Here is a 25,965-nt window from a genome sequence, read left to right on the forward strand (position 1 = left end):
TGTAGATTTATACAGTCAACATTTTCAATATAGGAATCGTTTAGCACATCACGCGTGTCCATCACCCCCCCCCATATAGTGGATGGCTGAACGCCTGGAAACATCACTTTCAGGAAGCACACACACACACACACACACACACACACACACACACACACACACACACACACACACACACACACACACACACACGGGTAATATCACACACCAGCTGTGCCAGGAAACCTACAGGCACACACACACACACGGAGTGACACACCGCTATGTTGAAACACTGTAACTGAATAGAGAATGTGTAGGAGCCAGAGGAGGAGGATTGTGTGCGTGTCTTTGAAGATAAACGCGGGGTAGTGTGAGCGCTCGTATTGTTTTCAATGTATCATGTGTCTGTGGTACAGTATGAGTCAGCGACCTTGATGTGTGCACATCACAGGCTGGACATCGTTATCTCTCCCGGCTCGATGCTGCGTGTGTGGTCGCCAGGGGAACAGGCTCCTGCGCCCGGCAACTCAAGGTCACCCGGTCACAAACAGTAACAGTGTCTGTTTTCTCACTTTCTTCAGCTTGTTATGGGACGAACACGGACGCTAATAAAGTGCCATCAAGGTTGGGGTTCTGTATTAAAAATAAAAACATCGTTCCATAGCAGTGAATCACACACGCACTTCACTCGCCTTTTGTCTGCTGCTGTTTGTGTTATTGTGTGACGGTGGACACAGACGGCGACAGACACCAGTCGAAGACAATTGACTTTTTTTTTGTCTTTATTATAGAAAATCAACAACAGCACAACAGCGAAACAATAAATAACAAGGTAATACTGCTTCCATATAGATCTGAGATGGAAATATCCGGTTCCATTAGCTTGAGAAGATCAGGTTCCGTGCTTAAAACAATAAACATTTCAGTCCCCGCTCTCCCACAGAAGCTAATTTACTTACGACTGATTATTTGGCGCACATGATAACAAAATATTATTGTATTTTACACATCTTAGAGCCTAAAATAGGAGCATGTTACTCAAAGAAATTTGCATGATAGCATTTGATTAGGAAATAGAAAAATCTTATTGCAGATTCAAACAGTTAATTCTAAAAAAAATTACACAATTTCAGACTATGGATGAAGTAACATCCATAATTGTAATTAAGTCTATCAGTCAAGAGGCAAATTAAATCACCACACACTACATACAATATATATATATATATATATATATATATATATATATATATATATATATATATATATATATATATATATATATATATATATAAACTCAATCAGCATTATGAACGCACCATATTTAACTTCAAGAATAATACTGTCAAACCCTGCTTTAATTAAAAACAATAGATCACATTATCAAAAGATTGTAAAACATTTATCAACAAACAAAAGATTTCAGTAATAGTAATAATCTTAATAGGAAAACAAAGGTAACATACAAATCAGTACTTCAGTCCAAATGAGCTCCCTCCAATGATTAAGATGTCAGGCAGGTGTGCAGCCGTTACCAGCTGTGCACAGCTGTGGAACAAACTGGGAGCGTCCACACCACGCCCACTCAGTCCACTGGTGGAAAAAGAGCTTCAACAAAACAGTCCTTGTGTCTCCTGCTTGTATGTTTGAGTGGGTGAGGGTGGTTGTGTGTCCCCTCCTCCTCCTGGCGTGTGTAGCTGCGTCTCTATGTACAAACCCTATATACACATACACGTCCGCGTGAGGGTCAACGCCGCCGCTTCACACGTGGGCGCTCTTGGCGTGCGTGACGGCGGAGGCGGCGGACGGCTGGGCGCCGCCGCCCTGCTTGGAGTAGTAGAAGCGGCCGCTGTCCTGGTAGGAGGACGGCTCGGCAGAGCAGCAGGCGAGGATGGAGCCGCCCAGCAGGCAAAAGATGGTGCCCACCCAGCCCGTGTACAGGGAGAAGCCGAAGGACATGAGGCCGTGCTCCTGGTGCGCCCCGATGGGAAACCACACTGTGGAAACCATCCCACACAGCGCTGAGGAGAAAGAGGTGAAACGTTGGGCATTCAAATCCGCAAACTACTAACACACACACAAGGTTTGTGCAAAGGTCACAAAGCTGTTTTATCACACGGAGGAATGAATACAATAATATTATTTATGCCTTGCCTTGATCTACAAAAGTGAAAGCCTGTGCAAATACTGAATTCCCTTTATAGCCCGTGGGGTCACAGTAGTAGCGTGTTGGATCGTACTGTATGTGTTGGCTTCTTTCCAACATGCACTAAAGCTGGAACACAACAACCGAATGAAACACTTCTAGCATCAGTGGGTTTTCAACATACTGCACCAGTGGAGGTTATGATGCCCTGTACAACTAAAGGTCTGGATATAAGAATGGTTGGACTGGATTTGCTAAAAATAACACGGAACGTGCAAAAGTCTAAAATGGTCACAGGTGTTAGAAAATGCTGCCACGCTATTTAGAAGAGCAATAAATTGGATCGTTTCAGGGAGTGAGTTTCCGTGTGGTTTCGGGACAAAGGCTGGGTGTGGAGGGGAGTAGGTGGAGGAATGCGGTGGGTGCTGGGGGGGGGGGGGGTCAATGGCCACATATGTGTGCACCCTAGAGGGGAATACGGACACGCTCCACATCCTCTGCTCTCGGCGTTTGAGCCGGGGTCGACCCTCACGGAGGTGAAAGGTCAAATCCTGAGCCTACGGATGAGTCCATAACAAGGGGAGGTCTGACCCCCTCTGAAAGTAAATGAAATCAAACAGAGACTCTTACCAACTATGACTATGATCACCCCTCCCAGGATGGTGCGTTTGTTCCGGGAGCTCTGAGGTTCGCTGCCGAGGCTGATGCACGGCATGGACATGAGGAGCATTCCCGCCGCTGGGAGACCCAGGATGGACGCCGTGATCATCAGGGCACGAGTGGTCTGGATATAGGCTGCGGAGAGACGGAGGAATGAAGTGGGACCACATCGCGTCCTGTAACTAATGGCTTAATGAGCCGCAGGACAGCACCCACCTGGCAGGTCCAGGATCTGCGTGAGCGACACGCAGTGGTAGAGCCCCGTGGAGATGACGCAGTCGGCCCACGGCCCCTTGGCCCCCAGCTCGTCCATCTTCTTGCACGTGTTCAAGCCGTACTTGCACATGTTCACCCAGTCGTTGGTGGCCGTCGCGATGACGATGCCCAGCCAGCCGAGGCAGCTGAGGAGGAAGCCGCTCAGCTGGAGACACGAGTTGGCCATGGCGCGCGCGGAGGATGCGTTGGAAAGCCGTTAAAAAAACAAATCCGAGGGCTCCGCCGTAAAAAATAAGTCCAGTGTTGAACTCAGGCTCCCGTCCAACTCGGTTCTATCAGTCCATCTCGGGTGCGCACTTCATAATAAGTTTACTTTCCCATCAACAGAGACTTTATAGAGCAAGGCTCAGTGATGGGCTCTGGGTGGGGACTACTGGAAAACTTTGAACCAATCAAGGCCTGGAAAGAAACACACCCCGTGCTTGGACGGTCCTCCACAACGAGTGAACTGTCCGTTACTTTCATCAGATGAGTCTGAGGCCGAAACAAGGAATCTGCTGCCATCTGCTGGTCAACCAGTGGTTGGCCAGTGTACCAGATTTAATCTTCAATAAACTTTTTGAATTTAAGCCTTTATTAATAGCCAGGCAGGGATTTATTAGTTTAGCACAGTTGCCCTAATGTGACGGCTCAGTGTCAGACGTCCTGTCACGCTGGAGATGCCTGCGTTGAGGAAGCAGACGTCAATACTCCAAACAGCCAACAGGGGGCGACACAGCACATCTTTGGCCCCCCCTTTAATATTCAGGCCTTGTAGGAACCGGTGTTTCCTTCCTCGTGTCCTTGCTGGCTCTGGGCTTCCATCACTCATCCGCCCCGTGACAAGCTCGCGGCATAGCAATCAGTACAGAGGACGACAAAGACGGAGCGGGAGGCGTCGGGTGGCAGCACGAGGGCACTGACCGTAGCGGTGCCGTCGGAACCGCCGGTTGTCGGGTCACGTGCTCCGGCGTCGGGCTCCGCTTTCGCTCCCTGACAGATGTCTCGCAGTGGTATTGACACAGTCTCCAACCTGGAGGGGCAGTTTTCATCTCACTCTACTGTATCACGGAGCTTGCGTCTCCCACAAGTGCTAACTCCGTGTCAGAATCTGAAGTCCGCTGCTGGGTTTTTGTCCTGATTTCTAATAAAAGCGAGGTCCTCCGTCTGCAGGCGGAAAAGGGAAAAGCTGCGGGAAAACGAAAAATTTGCCAAAAGCAGTGTTGCTGCAACGGCGCCGTGTCTTATTACCCCTCAATGTTTCCTGCGGCGGCCTCTAAGTGACAATGTTCCGCTGAAGATGCCGGTTATGGCTCCTCGCTGTGGCTCCGCTCACGCTCGCGCCGTGGATTTGCTCATTCGGTGCAGCTTCGTTGCGTTTTAAAAAACACACTGCAACTCGTTCCGAGTCAATGTTTATGCTTTGTACTTTTTTTTCCCCAGCTTTGGTGTTTTTCTTGGCAACAGAAGGGTTGCGTTGCTCAGATGTACTGTAGAGCTACAGGCACTCGCTGGAATTTGGGCAATTACAAATCTCCAACAGCCAATTTACAAGGCGCCGACGCCGCTGTGGCCGGGCCTCCAGCAGCTCCACTGAGCCCAGCTGACACTCAGCCCCAATGATTATTATCTGTCCTTTTGCTGCCACTGTGGGCGTCTGTTAGGGTGAAGGTCTGGTTGAGCTCCGAAATCTACTCATGTTTGCTGCTGCTGCTGTGTGGTGCAAACCATGCACGTATGAATAATGCATTTATGATAAATACATGTTAGCTAGTTGACAGTGCAGAGGTGTGTGTTACCTCTAGAAAAAAGAGACAAAAGATACAAACACACAATAGATCACGGGGGTAAATGTTTTGGCCCAGTCAGCCGTGTAAAGCGATCGTGTTACACTTCATCTCGCTCTCCGTTAGTCTGTAGCAGATTCATAGATCGCCGTGTTTCCTTGTGACCTTGGCCTTTTAATAAAGACATCTGGTTAGACACACACAACACAACTGCACAGACGGATAGACACATCACCACAGAGTCGCTGTGAGCGTGAGCGGGGCACGATGCCCCCACTGATTCCCAAAGTAGTTTGTCTGGTACATCAGGAGCGAGGCGGCGAGGGAATGGGAATATTATGCAAATGGCGAAGGATTGCAACAGCGATGCCGACACAGAGGCATGATGGGATTTTGGGTCTCCTGGGGAGGCGACGAGGGGGCAGCGGTGCATGCGGAGCGTCGGGTTGCGTGCACGGAGTGATGAGGAGGGGGTGGGGGTGGGGGGTGGGGGGGGGGGGGGGGTGGAAGCATGACGGAGCGAATTCTCTCCTTCCCCTCGCGCTGTCAGAGCTGTCAGTCGGCCTTCTGGAAAGGATGACGAGCAACGGAGCGATGAGGTGGGGGGGGGGGGGGGTGGGGGGTGCAGAGGGTGAGGTGGGGGTCAGGAGGCGAGGGGGAGCGATGATGTCGGGGGCAGCGGGCGCCTTTTGGGGCTCTGGCAGCCATAGTGGATGAGTCATCCCAGCCCGAGGGAAGGATGGTATTCCTTCAAATACTTGTCAAGTCACATTCAGTGATTAACAGGAGGCAGGCGCCGAGGATCCATTTGTGCCGCGGCTACGTGACAGATTAGGTTTCTGTCAAAAAGCTATAAAGCCAGATCTGTAGGGGAATAGTCATCATTTAATTCTGAAGCACAACTGACACACTTTGGCAAAACTGATGCTTGATATTCCTTCCAACAGAAGCCCGTGCATCCATTACCTAACCTGTCCTCTGCATTAGTGCTTCGCCTAAAGTGACGTCTCTCCTGGCTGTTTATGGCTCTGGTGTTTATTCAACTACATATTCACCAATAAATACGATTTTGAAAGTTACATAATTAAAGTTATGTTGAATAAAGCGGAGTTAGCGGAGCGTGGCGTTTGCTGACACCTCTGGACGTGAAGGTAGGACCTCATCACGTCGCCCCGTCCACCACGCTGCGCCTCGGTTTTACTGGTGGAAATAATTCCGCGTGACGGGACGGATTAAACTCGACACGCGCCCACTCATTGCTCGTGTCGCGTCGCGTGCTGTCACGGCGTCGACTCCTGGTTTGCCGACTTGGCGAGGCGACACACTTCCGGCACGATTTTCGCACACGCGCGTTTCAGAAACCGACCGTGTTTACTTTCCTCTCACCTAAAAACAGCCTCGAAGCGCACGCGGCCATTAAAGTGGCATCTCGGATGTCGCCGGTTGGAACGAGGCTCCAGTAAAGTACATCTCGCCGGTGGCCAAAGTGCTGCTTTACGGTCCCGTACACTTCTCTTTTGTTTCAGGCTGCATTAAAGATGACAGAGCAGACGGAGCGTGTTGCTGCAGCGGGAGCCGAGTCGCAACTTGATTTGTGTCTAATCCTCCAGTGTGTCTACGGCGTAGCAGCCATCGCTCACAGCTAACTGCGTTAGCCATTAGTATCAATTCATCTCAACAGACCCTGTTGGCCATTACGCACAATACATCACCCCTCGGGCTCGTGCTAACTACTATGCGCGCGCGCGCGGACGTACAGTACGGTACTGTAACCGCGCGACGCAGCCCCGTTGCTTTGTGGGAGCGGATGAGGGATGCGCGTGTCACCCCGCATATGGCTAAGTGGGAGAGAAGAAGAGTTACACCTAGAGACGACGAAGAAGACGCAGGCGGAGGGAGACGGTGATGTACGGCTCAGTGCGGCCCGCGGGGACGGAGGAGCGCAGCCTCTGTCAACGCCGTAAATATACTCCCGGTATTTGTCATAATAGTTCATTAGTGCTGGGAGGAGATTTACGTGGGTAGCAGAGGTGGAGCGAGTGGATTAGCTCAGGAGAGTTTTGTGTCTGCAGAAGACACGTTCTCAAACCTTCTTAAAGCTCCTCGACAGATGGCTCCTTACCACTTAGACTTCTTTTCATTAGGCCATAACTCGCCCCTCCCCTCTCTCTCTCTCTCTCTCCAGCCGAAATTAGCCACCTCATCATTCTGCTCTTTATAATCCCCCCCCCCCCCCTCACTCTCCTCTGTTGTCACCAGGAATAGAATAATCTATTGCTCTTTACATGGTGGGCTGTGCATTATCTAATATAGGAGATGGGAATGTGTTGGGCAGCGAGACGGAGAGAAAGAGAGAGTGATGGAGGGGGAGACCTGTCATGGCTCGTATATTATTTTGATGGGAGGCTCTGCAGTCCTGGGCTGAGGTGAAGTCAGGCCATACAGTACTGTATGTGGCATCGCGCCCCTGTCGGGGAATGCATTTGTTCCGTGCTTCTACAGGTGCTGCCTTTCCCTCCAGATCTGAGGAGACGATGAACATTTAGGCTAAATCTGGAGCAGGCAGTCGGTCGTATTGGAGGAATCCTTGGTCAGGATCGTAGAACAGCTGCCGTTTGTCCGTGGGAATTAGTCTCATGCCTTTTAAGGCGGAAGCAACTGACACCTTTAAGTGAGAGACGTCGGATTGAGCTGATCCACTGCAGGCGGACTTTATTATTATTTTCAGATTAGATAAAGGACCACAGATGGGGGTCGGCGACCCAAAACGATCATTAGTTCCCCACCGTCTCGGGCCCCGGCCTGCGCCGCACAATTCCCCAATTACCAGCTGACAGACAAGCGTGTGGAAACAGGGTCGGGCAAAAAAAAGAGCCTCAGCCTCCTTTAGTCTATTGGTTCAGATACCCCCCCACCCCCACCCCCACCACCACCAACCCCCACCCACCCAGCCAGCCCTCTGTGGGACTCTCCAGGGAACTCGGAGGAGATTGAGTGCTCCATTGTTTCTGCTAATGTGGTTAAGCTGCCAGTCAAAGAGGCAGCTGTGTTTGGACGCATGTGCATGAGTGTCTGCTCCGTGGGATGCCTTTCTGTTCCATAACAGCCTTTATTTGTTTGACTTGAACCCCTCCCGTTCTAAACGTATGTCTAACTAATGCATTTCAACCCCCCCCCCCCCCTTCCTTTACTCCCTGGCTGCCAACCCTGCGTTCCCCTTCTTAAATAAACCAATTTAATCACGGAGGTTTCTTTGCCCTTGTGCATTTCTGAGCGTGTGTTGCGTGTTTGCGTCATGCACTGACTGTGTGTGCGCTCCTGCAGCCAGCTTGCACATGCATCCCCCTCCTCCCATGTCACTGCTGGGTTCAGTGACGCCCGGCGTACTCATCCAAAATCAGTGTGACCTTGCCAGTCAGCTGGTCAGTCAGCCATGACGAGGCATCTACAGAAGTACACCTGCATGTTTGCTGTGTGTGTGTGTGTTTGTGTAGTGTGTGGTGTATGTGTGTATTGGGCATGTGTGGAAGACTTTTCCTCCTACTTCCTGTCTAATTTGTGTCGCTTCCACTGAATCAAGCAAAGGAGACCCCATTTTGTCCCACGAGATCAGATGATTAGCATCTGATTGGGGCTTTAATCCTAATGACTTTCTCCACCACAAGCTTTAAGATCAGACTGGCTTTGTCACCCAGCTCCAGCCAATAAGACAAGCTCCCTTCAGGCCTGTTTTGTAGTGACTGACTGCATAATGTCACATTTGAATCTGGAACGTTGCCGCTGCCAGACAGACTGGGAATTCTCAGACAGCAGAGCCGAGAAGGGAAAGTTCTCCTTTCCCATAGCAGCTAGTATCAAAATGTCCCGAAGCATTTATCAGGTACTTATTCTATATTTGTTTCATTAAAACTGTTCAGCAGCTGACACTTTATAACTGTAATTGTTCTTGAAACTGCCCGGAGGTGAATGTTTTTAACTAGCTATATAAATGTGAATCAGAGTGTTGCCGTGAAAAGAGCTGAGCAAACCTTCCCTGGATAAATGGAGATTAGAGGAGCGTGCACACACACACACACACACACACACACACACACACACACACACACACACACACACTGGCAGACACAGTCACCAGCCAGGTCTTCTGTGAGATAGACCGGGCTCAAGGCGCATACCAAACAGTGCAGCCAGGAACCGTGATACGGTAATTTCAAGACAGGCCTGAGTAATTCCGCCGAAGGAAACCCTGATCATGCATCTCATCAATCATTTCTGTAGCGACGGCAGCACCTGCGCGCGTTTTGTTCTCATTCTGCTCAGTTCGGTAAACTTCCTGTCTCCTGTGGGGGGGACACTGGGCTTAATTCATTTCTCCAAAGAAGCAATCTGGCTGTGGGCCTTTCAGTGGAAAACCCACAGCAGCATCTCCATCATCCTAATATTAAAATGGCCCGCGTCCCTCCCTCTGCCCTCGTCTGCTGTGGCTGGCACGCCTTCGGGTCGTTTGTCACACAAACAGCGTCGCACACGAGAGTGGGCTTGACATCAGTCCACCAGGAAAGATGGACGACGCATTTGACTACACCTTTGTACAACCGCAGAGGCTTTCGCCTCAAACCGCTGCAGACAAGAGGAATGAGTGAGAGCCCAGCTGGGTCAGGACAGAAATGAAATGACTGTTGGTTCTGATTCTTCATTTCTTTTGTTCTTTACTCAGCTGCCACCTTCCTTCCCCTATTCATTTCTGTCTCGGTAATGGCTCATGCAGACCCGGCGCAACCACTTCACTGCTGGCTCCAAAGCCATTACATACAGAGGCCGGATGTGTTGTTGGATAAGACATGGGTGGGGGGGGGGTTAGTGTTTAATCATTTTCTGTCTTGGAAAATGCTATTTTGAAACTATATTCAAACACGGTGAAAGCTAGCCGCCGGGCTAACTGGCCACCAGTGACTCCCACATCGTTCAGGACACGATTCAGTGCTGGTCCTTTCAGAATTCAGGTTTATAAAATGATGTACGTATTGATGTGATTGACAATTGAGGGTCATTTTGTGAACAGCATTAGTGTCTAAAGCTGCAATTGGTAAATTGATTGATTGATTGATTGATTGATTGATTGGCTGATTGATTGATTGATTCATTCATTCATTCATTGGCCTATTTTTTTGTTCTTTTACATTTTTTACCTGTGTCCCTTGTTGAGACAGCTGCCGCCGGTTATTTAGTATTAGAAGGTCTGACAAGGAGGAAGAGAAGGGACAGAAGGTGGGACTCCTCTACAGGGAAGTAATAGATGGACGGGCAGGGAGCACAGGAGAACGTTGGAGGCTGTTGGGAGACCTGACACACAATTGTCTTAATCAAGGTTTCTCAAGGACTTTGTTAATTTGCAGTTTGATCTTGGCCCGGGGATCACGGGTAGACGAATGGAGGGACGACGCAGGAATAAAGGGAAAGGAGGCGCTTTGGCTGAATACATTTGGGGAAACAAGCAGGTATTGTGTGAGGGGGAGATGGATAGGTCTCTCATCGGATGCAATACAATGATAAATGCCCTGCTGCTCAGGTGAAACTCGATGCTTTGCTATTACAAAAGTATTCAGAGCAAGTGGCGAGTGCTGACACCTTCTAAAACGGTGAGGGGGTGTGAAAGGAGATTTATGCTGGACATTCAGGCTGACAAGCTGCTTGAAACGGGCCGATCCCTGACTGACAGCGCCGCTCCACGGCTGCTGGGCCTCCATGAGCGGCGCTGTGACGAGTGACCGCTCGCCGCCGCGCTCATTCGACAGTGGTCCCCGTTTTAAACTGTGCTGCAGCCAATTTGATTGTGGAGCAACAAAGCGCTAATTGCGTCTTCGGCTCGCGGTGCGTTTAAAGTCTGGAGAGGATCGCGTCCTTATCAGCGCCGTGCCAGGCGACAGGAAGTGGCACAGAAGCGCCCGCGTTCGCACCAGTGCGAAGGAAGACATCCCAGTGAACGCGTGCTACACAGGTCCACCGGCTCCTGGAGCGGACCGACTGGTGGTTCCTTTGGACCGGTCCTGTATGTGGCCCGCACAAAGGCTGGAGCCGCGGCCCAGCACGGCACCGCTCACTCTGCAGCCTTAAGCCGGCGGAGCAGAAAAAAAGGGATTTGTAAATTCACCGCTGACTGCTGAAATGACTGCGATGCTTTGGCGAGTTCTGCTCGTGTGGGATTTAAGTGGCAGGGAAATTTGAACACAGTCCTTTAGTCCTTTTGATTCAATCCACTGACTGATCTGTCTCTGGCAAATTTAATACACGGATGCACGATTTAAGCCCTCGGGGGGGAGGAAGGAAGCTCTTGACTTCTGTGTCTGCAGCTGCTTGTGGCTGTGAAGCCGAGTACCCTACGTGGACCCGCGGCTGCAATTTACAATGTACTCAGCGTCTTAAAGCAGCCAGGCCACAAACGCATTCACCGCCATGTGAAAAGCAGAGTCAGTCATTCACGGCTGCGAAAATTCTACAATACAGGCTATTTTTAAATCTATCCCAAGTGTCAGTTCCAGTGGTTTCCTTATGCTTCTCCTTAAGCCCAGACCGGCTCAGAGCGATAAGAGGAGCTGGCCCAGGGTCAGCTGCTGCCGGGCCCCTATAGGCCCCTACTGCGTGTGTGTGTGTGTGTGTGTGTGTGTGTGTGTGTGTGTGTGTGTGTGTGTGTGTGTGTGCGCGTGTGTGTGTGTGTGTATGTGTGTGTGTGTCCACGTACAGACGTGCACATCCGTGCATTTCAATTATCCCAGCGTTTGATTGCGTATGTGCACGTGCATGTATGAGCGCTGACATTCATTATCTGCCAGATGCACGCGAGCGCCGCGCGCTTCGTCAGCAGCGCCGACGCCGGCGCTGGCGGCGCGGACGCACACGCGGAGGCGCCGGGAGGCTCGGCTTTATCTGGGCTCCGTGTCGGCGGGCGCTGCGAGGAATAATTCCCCGGGTACATTTAGCAGCCGCTGCTGTACCTGCACCTGCTCGCAGATGTGGTCAAACAGATAAATAATTGCACAGCAGTTTCCGTACGTGGAAAATGTACTTGTGTGTGCATTTCCTTATGCGAGTGCGTTTGCAGCTCAGCGCTCTGTTTTACTCAGCATGATGTCAGTTCTTCAGTTTTCTAATGCTCTGCTCTTGGTTTTACTTCGATGACACAAGGCCGGGATTCACACATTGCACCAATTAGAGTCAAACATGTAACTTGGTGTTGCTTTGTATTGTTTTGGGGGGTTTTGGAGAAAGTTATGCCCAAAGGTGTGGTTAGAAAAGGGCAGAGACGCAGCTGGTGGGATTAAATCATCACCACTAACATTATGTGAGGTGGAACTTTGAAGACGTTGAAGCACAAACACTCATTAGTGCTGTTCTCCGCTATGAAGTTTGCTAATTCATAAATCAAAGCGCTACAGTACAGCTCCGATGAGTCAGCTTCCCTTTTGTTTTCATAACAGCTGTATTTGTCATTTAATATGCAGTTAAATATGATAATCATTAAGCATATGTTTGCCTACATTTATATTCCACGCCTTGTGCCTTTTGAGATAATTAACAGAGAAAAACAAAGGGGGGGTCGCTGAGATGTTGACCAGTGTGCTCACAGCCTGTGTTGCCTTCAGGACCGTTATTGTTTCTTCAAAGGGTCAGGACACAAAGCTGCGCTCTGTCCTGAGCCGCTGTGATCTGCTGAATTGCGCTCGCGTCGGCTTCGCTCTGCTTTGGCGCGTTGGCTTATTTAAATAATGTGCTTATTTACGATATTATGTATAATGATACGACTTTGTGATGGAGCAAGACATCAGAGTCTTGTTCTTATTTGTTGTGAACAAGAAGAACAGAAAGTTGCAATAAATATTATCTTTAAATCTTATTTTTATTTTAAGGCACCAGTGGAAACCTGGACTTCTTTTTATTTTGTTCCCTAGAGTCCTTCCAGATTCTTGGTTGAACTGTTTCAGGCGTCAGTATGTATTTTTATGCTGGTCTTGCCTCAGTTGCTTTATGGCCACTGCATTAGCTTACAGTAGAGAATTCAGCAGAGCTTTAACAGTTTAATCTCACTCCGAAAATGGAAAGAAGCAAATCTTCCCATAATAGGGAAACGTTGTCGCAGCTGGTGTATGAAGCTCAGATGAGGCGGTTCACATGACGTGAACCAAGTTTAATAGAACTCACTACCAGGTACAGTACATGTACTGCAGCAGAAGGCCGGTGATTCTAACCAGCACAGACACACCAGATACTCTCATACTCTAACGCTGTAGGAGGCGCGAACAACAACTGCACCGATGGGGAAACTGGGAGCAGGTGGGGTCAGGACTGCAGGAAAAGTATGAGAAGACCTGGTGACCGGATCAAAGATGGGATTTCAGGAAAATTGCACAAGAATTCAGAGCACAGGGAAGGTGAGATGGAGGCTGCTGTCGGGGGCAGACGGAGCACAATCAATAGGACTGGGGGGCAAATACCAGAACACTGCAGGATGCTTCCCTCTGCGCAGGGGAGAGCTCTTCATAATCTAATGGAGAGCAGAGGCAGCCGCGGCTGTAAGAAAATTATATGGCTTTTAGAAGATTTGGACTTTGCCTTTAATGGTAATTCAGGACAATCGGATCTCGTGTAAAAGTTGCTTGTAAATGCCGCTCCTTGAATTCTCCGAGGACCCGCGTGTCATTATTCAGGCCGGACTATCCAAGGTTTTTAGAAGGTCTGAGTCGTTCGAAATGCAGCGCGCGCCACACTGGACCTAAATAATATCGACAGCAGCTTATCTGAGCACATCACGCGGCAAGATCAGGCAACACACCGCTGTATGGGGATGTGAGCATTGTCAGAGATCTAGGTTTGTGCTTTCTAATCCAGTCCAGAGTGACTATGACTACATCAGAAACGCAGAAATTAATTGGACTTCTGCAAACGAGTTAAAGTCCATGTGAGCCGTCTATTCTATATTCGTTAAGTCGGAGAAATGTCTCTTTGATGTCCGAATTTTCATGATAGGATTATTGATTCCCTTTAACTCCAGCTGTGAATTGGGTCCAGCATGAAGAAAGTCTCACGAAAGAAATGCTAAGAACTTCGGAATCCGTCCAACTCCATCCCCCCTGTTCAGCCGTGTTAAATTCATCTCCCCGTGTTTATTTCTCAATCCTATTTAGGTGGCAATCAATGTTTTCCAGCGCCAGCTAAGAATCCCAGATTAAATTTACCTCGGCGGGACCACGTTTCTCATTAGATGCTACTTTTATCCAGTGGGATGAGTATTTTTTCCTGTCAGTCTGACAGAGTGAGTTCACATCAGTGGATCAATAAACGCCTCCGTTTACTATGTGAAACAAACACACCCAGCGAGCCATTATTGTGTCTCCGAGTCTGATGGGGAAAATAAATCATAACCATCTTCCAGCTGCTCGATCCCTGGAAATCAATTATAGCTTTATGGATACCAGGCATAGCATGTTAATGGCATGGGCGCGGGTTAGATCCCAGGTAAAGTGAGTCACGCTGATCTCAAGGAGGTGCGCTGTTATTTGTTGCTCATGCGCCGCAGTGGAGCGTTTCTCTCCTGTAAGATCAATATTCATTAAGTGTCAGTTTAGAGGTTAATTATAAATGGTTATAATTAACGCTCTGCTGGGATGATGAATGGTTATCATTGTCCTGGGTGGTGCCGCGCGCTGGCAGCGACAGCGCTTTACAATATCATTCTCCCCTTGAGCCCTCGGCGAGTTCATACCCTGTGACCCCGCGCTGCCCGGGCATTTTTCTGCCTCCGCAGACGGACTGCTAATCAATAAGCTAAATTGTCTCGTACATAAGGAATGATGCAGCGCTGCCTGTAGGTGATGCATCACCAGTGGAAGCTCTGCCGGTGGAAGCTGATGCCATTTGTTTTCTACTTTTTTCTCCCTTCCAACTTTATTTTGGGGAGTCGTTTGTGGGTTTGTGTAGCTGCTTCCAGGCCAGGGGTCGCTTGTGTCGTGTTTGTCTCCATGGCGACGGAGGCCGCTCTCGCAGCATGGGATGCTTACGGTGCTGCTGCCGCTTGAGGACTCGTCTCGTGTTAGGACGCGGGAGCTTACGGATGCAGCTCATCTTGAAGACTGCGCGGGGTTTACAGTGCGTATAATCACTGGTCTCATAAGGATGAAACAGGAAGCAGCTTCTGTTTGGGGCCGTGTTTCAGGATGTTTTTGGAGCTGTAAATCTGTGAGCATTAAACAAATGAATGAGGTGACATGGGACTGGTTTAATAAAACTCATTTCTACTATTGTCTAGGTATTTAAATACACATGTACTTCTCTGAGCATCAGACTCTTGATGTGCGTGTTCCAATAGGGAGCTTTATTTAGGATTGAATGTAAACACTGGTCTTCATATGAACGCCGACAGTTTGGTTGATTTTTCTGCCTCGGTGAGTTATCGGCCACCACGAGCTGCCCCTGGAGCACAAGGAGAGTCGAAAGGTCTTATCGGATCCGTGTGTGTGTGTGTGTGTGTGTGTGTGTGTGTGTGTGTGTGTGTGTGTGTGTGTGTGTGTTGTATTAACACCAGCAAAAGGACAGGAATACCCTGAGGTTAAAAGATGATGAAGCATTCTTTGGTTTATTTTCATCTCTACTCCACAGAAGTGTACTGTACAGACCTCCACAGCAGCATCACGCACAACGCTCACTGAGACGCGGGGATTAAAAGCGTCTGTTTGGTGACAAATGAAATGTGTGTACAGTCTAGTGTGTGTGTGTGTGTGTGTGTGTGTGTGTGTGAGCTTGCGTCATTAGTGTGTGTTGTGAAAGAGGGGGAGATATTTTGGCAGTGTGCTGAGCAGAGAGAGGTTCAAAGCACTAGCTTTTTTTCTTCCCTGCTTCAGCATGTGCACCACCAATGACCTCAATTAGCTCAGCATCTGACACACACACACACACACACACACACACACACACAGCTCCTCAGATCACACACACATAAATACTGGCATATAACATAAAACGAGAGGCGACAGTAAAGATGGAGATCAGTGGAAGGCGATATGTTGCTGTGCATGTCTCTGTTTTGTCACTGGAGACGGCCTAAACCTAACTTCCTCTGATCTGTGGAAAATAACACAGAGAATCACAGACTGTATCAACAACCAGAGTGATAAGACAGTGAACAGAAGTTTAGTTTCAAGACTATGAAAGAAAGAAGAGAGGCCAGAGTTTGGCCAAAAAACAGTGAGAACAAGCAAAGAGACTTCCAGTTTAAAGAAAGGAAGACGCACAGATAGAGAGATGATGGAGGAAGACAGAGACGGAGGAGGAAGAGGGAGGAGTGGGCTGAGCACAGATGTAGATGGTGGAAGCAGGGATCTGTCACACGGTGGGCATACTGAGAAACTGTGCTCTGACCTTCATGGGACAAGCTGCTACCACTGACAAGAATTTATGCATGCTCTCACTTTGTATCACTGCCTCAGTACAGTGTGTGTGTGTGTGTGTGTGTGTGTGTGTGTGTGTGTGTGTGTGTGTGTGTGTGTGTGTGTGTGTGTGTGTGTGTGTGTGTGTGTGTGTGTGTGTGTGTATTGTACTTGTACGTGCATTAGACTTAGTGTCAATGGGAGTCTTGCATCCATAAAGACTGAGGGGGTTCCCTTCATCTCACACATTCAGCCTCCTCTCTCTCTCTCTCTCTCTCTCTCTCTCTCTCTCGCTCTCTCTCTCTGCAGCCTCATCTCTCTAGGCGCTCTGCAGGAACTCCATTAGACCCTGCACCATGTTATCTTATCCTGGAAAAATGGCCAAAGCACCTGCGGTTCAAAGCAATTATTGTACACGGAGTCTCAGGAGGTGTTACAAATTAAACCTGATTTGAGTCATGCATGTTTGGCTTTAAGCAACATCATAAGCGAACGCTCGCTCTGTATCTTCCTCCACCGACGCACGCCGACGAGCGTCTAACCCCAGCGGCTGCACGCCCAACTTGATTTTTCTCAATCAGATCAGTCGTTCTCGAGGACGTTGGCAGCACCTCGGGCGCCGACTCTGAGAAAAGGTCACTTTTTAATGTTAGTTACACAAACCTGACATTCATCAATCACGAACAAAGGATACTGTTAAATACGAGCGAGCGGTTACAGCGCGAGGCGTCGGCGCCTTTGGGAAAACGCTGGCCGGTGGAAAAATGATTTTCGTCGACAACGTCCCTGTGATAGATAAGTAGCTGAATTAATTATGATGTAGTAGCTGCCTTAGTTGCTTTCTCAGCTGTAACCAGCGAGGCAGCCGCTCACAGAGACTGTGACGTTTTTAGCCCCTGAGGGCTGAAATCGATAGAAAGACATCGTCGGAGCCGACTGCACCCCTTGAATTCTCCGCTTCCTGGCGAAATTCAGATTCAAAAGTTTGCTTGTTGTGAGCGCTCACGGGTTCCAAGCGGAGCGGAAACCTCGCCGTGGAACCGCACCGTCTTTTATTTCCCGCTGTTAATTTGTGGGGCGAAGTGATGCGCCCGTTCCAGCTTATTCAGCTGTTTACAGCTCAACATTACATAAGTGAATTAAACGCGGCCCAGAGGGGAGGAACGCGGGCGGAACGGGGGGAAGACGCGTCCTTAGGAGCTCTCCGTGCTCACCGGGAAAAGTGGGACCAAAACAAATTGCTTCCTTGTAGCTCTCCTGCAGTACTAATGCGGGGCAGCTGCACGCAAGGCAGAATTTCTACAATAGCCACCACTGCAGGTTGGTTTTCTGCAAATTGAATAAATATCTGCTGCACAGCTCAAAATGTCAGGGGGGCTTTAAGGAGTGCACCCAGGGAGTAATAAGCCCGTTTGCAGACTCTGCTTTTTTATTGTTTATTCCTGCTCTCGTATCTCCTGATCTGCATGTGAGCGCCAATCTGGGCCACGTATCTGTGTGTGTGTGTGTGTGTGTGTGTGTGTGTGTGTGTGTGTGTGTGTGTGTGTGTGTGTGTGTGCGCGCTCGCTCGCCTGCTTGTGATTTAGGGTGTGTAGCCCTGATTGCAGGAAGCTTGCGCTCACAATCTGGCTACTTGAGAAGCATCTGCATCCATGACGACAGCCGTCCACCTGTTATTCGGGCCAGCGCTACAGAAGGCTTTCCAAGCGCTCTGCGAGAGGAGGGAAATTATCACAAACACAGACTGATGGCTTCTGATGTCCGGCCATGGAGCCAGTTGGAGATTTGTGGCCACACCCCGACATGATATTAGAAAGGCTCGAGCAAAATCCGAGTTAGAGCTTTTAACTTTCCTGATGCGCTCCCGCACCCGCTGGCTTCAGGGCTTCAAACCCGCACATTTGCATAGAAACGCTCAGGTCAGAGGCGCTTCGCCGACATGTGATTGGCCACGACTCCTAAAAGTTTAACTGGCCCCTGCTGCTGCGCACATGAACACACACACACACTGTACACACTCGAGTAAGTTAAAAAGGTTTTCTGCCCTGTGGTTGTCCTTGGGCAATATCATCACAGAGAGAATCAATAGAGCCATCGCTCACAGAGAATGGAAAGGAGGAGAGAGACAGAGAGAAATATATAGGAGCGTACACGAAAGAGTAATAGACGTGAGGGAGGGACGGAGGGCTGGAGGAGCCGCAGCGACTGTAGCGTTAACAGAGAGAATCCTAATAAAGAGTGTATCATTAGGATCGCAGGAATGAGTGGGGGAACGGAGCGGGGAGCTGGCAGGAGCGTTCGAGGCGAGGAAGCGGCAGACGGGGTGACAGGGATGGATGAAGGGAGCCAGGGAGAGATGGGGAGATAAAGGCTGAGTGAGTGACCAGGTGTAGGTGAGCGAGAAGGGAGAGAAAAGGCAGGAAGGACAAAAGTGCCATAAAATTTATATGGCTCAGTAAAGCAGAGGAGGGAGGAAGGAAGGAAGGAAGGAAGGAAGGAAGGAAGGAAGGAAGGAAGGAAGGAAGGAAGGAAGGAAGGAAGGAAGGAAGGAAGGAAGGAAGGAAGGGAAGTAGGGTGCATAGATAGAACCAGGCGATTAGATGCTTGAGTGAGCTGGTGATTAAGTGAGACAAAGAGTGACCCTGCAATCAAGATCTGTCAGCTTCGCGGTGTAACACGCTCCAATGGCTGTTTTGATGTAATCACTCATCAACATAGAGGCGTGAGCAGCAATGCGGCTCAACAGCTGTTCCATTAGCCACGTATACAAGGAGTCGCGGGATGTAAATGCCATGTACTGTGGCAGGCGACGTCCCCTAACGGCACGCGGAGGGTTTCAGTGCACTTTTCCCGCTTCTCGTGCTCGCTCTCCAATTTTTATGCGTGTCCGGCATTAACCAACAGATGGACAGAGTTTACGGCTCGTTTCTTTATGAGTCGACTGGTTGGGACCTCACCCGTCCATGCACTGACTACCTGAAAAGCTGGACGCTGCATTCGGGGACGCGCACCGCCCTGTGACCGGGCTCCGCTCAGACCTGTGCATGCGGCTCACACGCTCTGGACGTGAGTGCTTCTCAGGAGACGGGGATAATTGAAAGGCTTGAGCGGAGGTGCGACGGCACGGGACGCGTCCCGGGGGCGGGACGGCAGCCTGTCACCGACTTCATTAGCCGCTCCCCCGCTAATACAGTGACAAATGGCCTGTGCGGGAATGCGGCTGATTAGATTGGGATGGATCATAGAAGACGCAGATTAGCCGGTGTTAGCCTCGCGCCGGACCCGGTGCTGCTCTCGGCCCGGGTTCCTCTGCCCCCCCTCCTCCACCTCCTCTCGACCACTCCACGCGGAGCAAAGTGCTCCGAACGCTCGGGGAGAGGCCCGGTGGCTTATTAATGTAATCTCTGCACCGAGCACTGCCAGCTCAGCACAGCGCAGCCCCTCTGACGACAAAGGGAAGTAATGGCCGTGGCTCCTGCCTATTATCAGCGCTGACTGTTAGCCAGGAGAGCATTAACCTGTGGAACTCAACATTTACATCTTCCTCGCCGCGATCGTCTGCTGCAGTCTCATTTTTCCCCCTCCCGCCGGCGCAGCGCGGAGAAAGCGATCCAGGAATGTTTAGCGCCACGGTAGCTGCTCCTCGTGTAATTAACGCACACATCCCTCAGGCGCGAGTGAACTAAACACACATTTACAGTAGCTCACCCGCGTCAGGCCCATCCAGAACACTTTGTATTTGTTTAAATCGCAAGTGACTAAATTCTCTACTAAAAATGGCCTAAAGCGAATTTAGTTCAAAAGGCTGAGTGCGATGATGAAATGAAAAGCGTAATGATGAAATGAAATTAAGGTTCTTAAAACATAAAGACTCAGCCAAACTGACTTCTTCCCGAGCTGGAATTTATGAGCAAGTGAGCGAAATGACTTTGGAAACTGCAGCACGTTATGCTGTAGGTGGGAGTTTGATAAAGGACTACAGCTTGTGTATTTTACATTTTGCGCGCGGAACTAAGCAACAAATGTTAAAGGTCGTAAATCACTGTCAAATTAATCCTTGGATCCCCCCTCCCCCGCCTGTAATTACCTCACCCGAATGAGGCGGTGGGTGAGGACGAAATCGCCTCCGCCTCACGCTGGTCGTCGCCTCGCTGTAAACCTCATTACGTGGCGTCACGTTTCACTTAAGAGGAGACGAGCGCAGGAAGTGATTCGTGGGCTTTTCATTCACTCTCATTGGTCATCTGCCTCAGTCTCTTTCGCAGCTGGATCCATTTTCTATCATGTGGTTCCTATTTTCATGATTAATTAAATTGCTAGAATCGCTGACTAATATAATTGCTCAGCTTCTTTGCTCTTTCTCGCACCTCGGAGGTGTGTGTTGAAGGTTTCCGGTGTCCTTGACTTTCGGCGCCGGCTTGTTGCCGTGCAGCGGACGCGTCAGAGCGCCGGGCCCTTAACGAGAGCAGCGAGGCTGAATCAAAGGTTGCAGCATTAAGGAATAACAGAGCTCCGGCGGCTGGCGATCAACTGTGCCGCGTTGGCAGGCCGCTCTCGTTAGCGCCGCGCTAACGTACGAGGCTCAGCTCCTGCGGGACTTTGAGCCTCCTCTTTCTGCTCAGAGCCACCTTTTAGCTTAATAATCGCTCCTTCCGCCTTGGCTCCACTTTCACTGTGACTCTGAAGACTGTGGTCGGTGAATGGTGCAATTCACCACCGCAGCCAAGTGAGCGAGATTGAATCCGCCTCCGACGTTACGCGTCAGTAACAGGAGTCTATGGGGATTCAGGAAATACGTCAAGCGTTTGTGTGAGTGCTGTCAAAGGGCCGCTCACATTCACAAATCGTTGCCACCTATTGATTTTCCCTCTCGGTTTACCGGCTCTGTGACTTCTGTGCAAGGTGACGGAGGCACGAGCTGAGGCTACAGGTCCGTGACGCTGTCAATTCGGTGTTTTCCAAAGACTCCAGGGGTCATGAACGCCGGCGTTACGAGAGGCCGAGACGCCGCGCGGCCGCTGCTTGTTGACGCATTAGCGTTAGCGCTCATTTCCGCCGTTCTCGACCCGATCTCTCCGGATCAAACGCACAAAACGCGTCAAATCACCCCTGTCACGGCCGTGTTTGTCTTTGTAATTGTTCCATTTGCATGCGGGTGAATAATTTACCGGCTGTCATGCGATCCCCGCCAGCAATGTCATGATTAAATAAACCGCTTCATTTTAAGTCAAGCGCTCCCTGCATAATGCAGCCGCATTGTCTGGATCCATCTTGAGGTTTTTTTTTTTTCCTCGTAGCCAATAAAATCGAGTTTGTGACAAAGCAGGAAGGAACACAATAAACGTCAACAGCCTTGATGTCGGCTTTGTGCTCGATCTGTTTGACAAGACGCAAAACGCGCTCGCTTTCTCCGGCAGTTATATAATAATTTAGTCAGAATCCTTTATCTCTGGTTTATAATACTTCAGCGTTTTTTTGTTATTCATGAGTTTTCTTCTCCCCCCTGTGAAAATGACAAAACAGACCACAACGAGCCGCTCGGCTGTTGATCCAGCGTCAGTCAGTGTGTGCAAACAGCAACAGGTCGGGCTCCGTGCGCTCCCGGAGATGATGGAGAGGCTGCAGGTGTCCCCCGAACGACGCCGAGTCAGAGGTGAAGGAGCGAAACGCCGCAAATGAGCTCCGGGAAAGTTTGAATGATTAAAAAGCCCACTGTATAACCCGTCCGCCGCCCCGCTGCCCGCTGTGCAACATGTCCTACTATTGTACCTCATCATTTGCTATAATTGCTCCCATTGGCTGCGCTCCTATCTGGCCTATTTCGTTCCATTCTGCTGAGAAATGAAGGCATTTCTCCCGCGACCCTGACCCGTCCCAGGCCTCGGCGTTTGACTGGCAGCCCATTAGCCGACCATTGATTGGTCGAGTCGTGGAATGTGCGAGCCAACCTAATTAGGGCCGAGTCCCTCCTCTCGGAATGTCAATTGGGACCCTTGGTAGAAACAAAAGTGCACGTAAATTAGGCCTTTCATATCCTCCGCAGGTTTTATTTTGAGATCAGAGTCATTTATAGAACAAAACTGCAAAATCCACAAGTGGTTCTAAAATCAGACACACACAGTTTTGTGCAGCGCCATAACGTATGCACATACTAATCGATATTATCCAAGCAAAAAAATACTTATTAACACCTCATGAGGGTCTCCTGGGGAGGTGATGGAGCAGACGCACACGTTCTCCAGCCTCCTTCAGTCTTGTCCTGGAGCTGCCTACAGTGAATCTGGTGACGACGCATTGCTCTGAACACGTACCCCGACGGTTTGGATTTTAATGAGGCTGTGAGTCCCGTCATGAAAACAGAACCATTTGTGCCGTCGGAGTCCTCGGGGTGGCTTTCTACTGCCGGCAGGATGTTAATGAAACATGTTGATGGTGCTTTTGTTGTGAAAAATTGGTGTCGTTGCAGATCTGATAGTTTCTCATAGTGGCTGAATTAGTCGCATTTTCAAGCCAATAGTGAGTGTTCTGTTTTTTCTGTTTGTTTGTGTGTGTGTGTAACTGTATCTGAATTTTCTTCTCTTAAGCCCACTGACACTTTCTCCATAGAACCTCAGAAGTGAGCGTATAATCTAATTGTCAGAATCCATGTAAATTATTGACTCCTTCGTTGAAGAAAATGCATAATAAAAACACAACAATGCAACATTGAACAGGTCTACGCAGCTACGTTTGAATATTTTATTCTCATGTCCAACTCCTAAAAGCCTTTAGTGTGGAATTATTCAACACGTCAAAGAGTTTTATAAAAACTCTATGAAAAATATGAAAAAGGTCAGATTTTCCTGCATTTAGCCAGTTGTCTCAACATGTCAATAAACAGCTCGAGTGATGACGACGCGCCGTTTGTTCCAGGCCAATGAAACCTCCCTGAAAATACCTCTGACATGCAATTTTTAGCTCTAGCGGCTTCAGCTCGCTCTAATTGTTTGGCGGCCGCGTCCTGTGGCCCGACAGGGAAGCAGAGACAAAGGCTCGCTGCAGTGCCACGTAAAGTGTGTCCATGTGGTAACACACGTGCAGACACACACACACTCACACACACTCGCATGCTGCTGCTGTGGCTTCCAGATAAGTCTCCCTCCACGGGCCAGCGTCTCTGTACGTCGGGACGAGCAGAGAGGGATGAACCCGCGCCGCTAATTTGGTTCAACTCCGCATCTTCCCTCCACCTTTTTCCATTCTCCCCCGCTTGTGTACCTCCTCGCGCTCTTTACAAGCCTTTCCAGCTCTGCCACAATTGCTCCTTTGTCTTCCTTTCTTCCCTTTCTGTGGCCCTGCATTCTGTATAGCGTTAGCGTTATCTCGTTAGCGAGCGTGGCGCTAAGGGGCGAGATCAGCTGACGAACCCGCGGCTCCCTGGCACGTCGGCAGCCTCCGTCCTACCTGGCTCTGCGCTGCTAGATTACGCAGGATTACGCTTAAACACACACACACACACACACGAGATGAGCACGCGCACCCACTATTCCCCCCTCGCTCCGGCGCGCTCACCCTTACTCACATTGGCAGTTGTTGTTGGCTCGCCCCTCGGCCGAGCCGCTGTGTTCTCCAGCAGCCTTTTAGCTGTGTAATTGCAGTTTCACTTCAGGAATGAGTCATAGATGTGGTTTCAAGGCATAGGTTGAAGATTTAGGGGCACATACAGTACTGTAGCATATTTGGTGTCTCCAGTACCTCAAAGACACATGAAAGGCAACGTGAGTTTGGGGGGAGGATCGCGAGCGCAGGGGGCGAAGTTGAAGGCAGGAGGAAAGAGGAGCTGCGTGATGAGACAGCGTACGTTTTAAAATGCAAAGAGGAGGGGGCGCGGGAACGAACGGAGGGCAGGAGGTGGTGAGCGAGCAGGAAAAAGAGATCTCACACAGCGAAAGAGACACAGCCCCGGCCAGAAGAGATGAAGGGCCCTAATTGGGTTTCTGATGCCTGCCTAATCCCATTCACCGTAATAATCCCCCAGAATGCAGACAATCAACACGTACGGCAGAGGGACACCTGAGATGAAGCACCCGTGGGGACAAACTGGGGGCGCGACTCGGTCATCGCTCTCCCAGTGCAGCGGCAGCGGCCCGAATGGGGGATTGAAATCAAAGCTGAAACCCTTAATAAGCCTCCTCTGGGTGCACCGTGGCGTCCCTGGAATATAATGGATGCATCAGTCTATCTTTAAACATAGCTTTTTATCCGTAAGAGGGAGTGGAAACTAGTCACTAAAAATACAATTGCATGTACAGTTTTTCGCCTATGCTGCTGAAAAATATTATGCCCATTGCTCCCAGTTGCCCAGTTACATATACTGTACAGTATGTTCTTGGATTTGTTTTGACTTAGTCTTCCTTTCTCTAGTGCTCTTTAAAAATGCCTTAGGCTCCTATATTTTAGGAGAAAATGTCTAGAAAATGTCCTTAAATAAAGTAAGTGATTTAGACTGAATCTACTTTTATGCAAAGATTCTCTTAGCATATGATAATCGTTACCTAAGTGGACACCTAAGAAGATGCGGAAGGCATAAATGATTCATTAACGCTGATAATGACTCTACAGTATGTAAATGGCAGCGCTTGCCTACAGTATGAGGAGCATGGTGGCACCAAGCTGCCGTTCTGTGGGCTGATGAACCCGAGGCCCGACTGTACGGGACGTAAAAACAAAACACCAGCGGTGAAGTGTGATGGAGGGAACACTGTGATTTAGGAGGCTGCTCACTGCCTCTGTCCCTAGAAAGCACATCATCATGGAAGGTGATGTCAGATAATGGAGATTATGTCAGAGTGGCTTTGTGCCAGCTGAAGCCCGGTAGAAGATGGGTGATGCAGCAGGACAATGACCCTGAATATTGAAGCAAATCTACTGCAGAAAGACTTCAAACAGAGAAAATGTCCCTTTTGGTGGAGTCCGGAGCTGAACTCGAATGGAGATGCTGTGAAATGATCTCACGCCAGGCATTTTAGGAACGTGAAAATGAGATCTGTAAGAAATAATGGTGCACATTTTCTCTTGGGCTCTGTGCGAGGCTGATTTGCAGCCACCAGAAGCATTTGTTGCAGGATATTGCACGATTACACACATGCTATGTACAGTTTGGTGATGCATAAACTAACCCGGCAATGTGTTCCATTCCACAAAACTAAGATTAGCTGTAACATATATCTGTACCCTCTGCAGCTGCTTTAATTCCAGGCATCTGCAACCCTGATATTTCACATGATTCATAGAACATAATTACGAGCATTGCTTTCATTTAGACTCATGATGTACTTTAAATAGACTCTATTTATGGCATGTAGCGTTGAAGGATTAGGCTTTAAACAATATCATATTACAGTGCTGCTGGAAACAGCCCGATGCCTTCAGACACTTTAAGTAAACTTGACGCGCCTCAATTAGCATCACATTCCACAGCATAAACATAAAGAAGCGCACCTGGAAACAGCTTGTAGTCATCTCTTCAACAGGTACCCGAGGGAGGGCGCGTGAGGAGCCATGCAAGTTTAATGCTGCTGGTTTCTACAGCAGAACAAAGCCCACGCTGTTGGATTTCATCTTTTTCTATATCGAGCAAGTGGAGCATGAGGAGAGGGAGGAAAAGTAAGAAAGCACCTTTTGCCCGACTGTCTCGGATTTGTCAGTAACCTGCACGGGTATCGCACCGGGTCACCCA

The 25,965-nt window shown here is 49.4% G+C and overlaps 1 protein-coding gene across 1 annotated transcript; it reads right to left on the reverse strand.

The window, feature by feature from the left end:
- Nucleotides 1-746: 746 nt before the first annotated feature.
- Nucleotides 747-5,159, reverse strand: cldn11a (claudin 11a). The gene is made up of 3 exons (XM_029138701.3): nucleotides 3,005-5,159; nucleotides 2,759-2,923; nucleotides 747-2,003 (listed from the first exon to the last, which is right to left on the reverse strand). Exons 1-3 carry the CDS (start codon nucleotides 3,228-3,230, stop codon nucleotides 1,744-1,746), a joined length of 651 nt encoding a protein of 216 aa, XP_028994534.1. The 5' UTR covers nucleotides 3,231-5,159; the 3' UTR covers nucleotides 747-1,743.
- Between the last annotated feature and the right edge of the window lie 20,806 nt (nucleotides 5,160-25,965).

Source organism: Betta splendens, chromosome 22 (genome assembly GCF_900634795.4).
Source record: "Betta splendens chromosome 22, fBetSpl5.4, whole genome shotgun sequence".
NCBI lineage: Eukaryota > Metazoa > Chordata > Actinopteri > Anabantiformes > Osphronemidae > Betta > Betta splendens.

What these genes read in the sequence shown, in the direction of transcription:
- cldn11a (XM_029138701.3), bottom strand. Translation starts at nt 3,230, where the DNA reads ATGGCCAACTCGTGTCTCCAGCTGAGCGGCTTCCTCCTCAGCTGCCTC. An exon ending in GCAGATCCTGGACCTGCCAG is followed by an intron (nt 2,924 to 3,004) that starts GTGGGTGCTGTC and finishes GTCTCTCCGCAG; the next exon opens with CCTATATCCAGACCACTCGT. An exon ending in GGTGATCATAGTCATAGTTG is followed by an intron (nt 2,004 to 2,758) that starts GTAAGAGTCTCT and finishes CTTTCTCCTCAG; the next exon opens with CGCTGTGTGGGATGGTTTCC.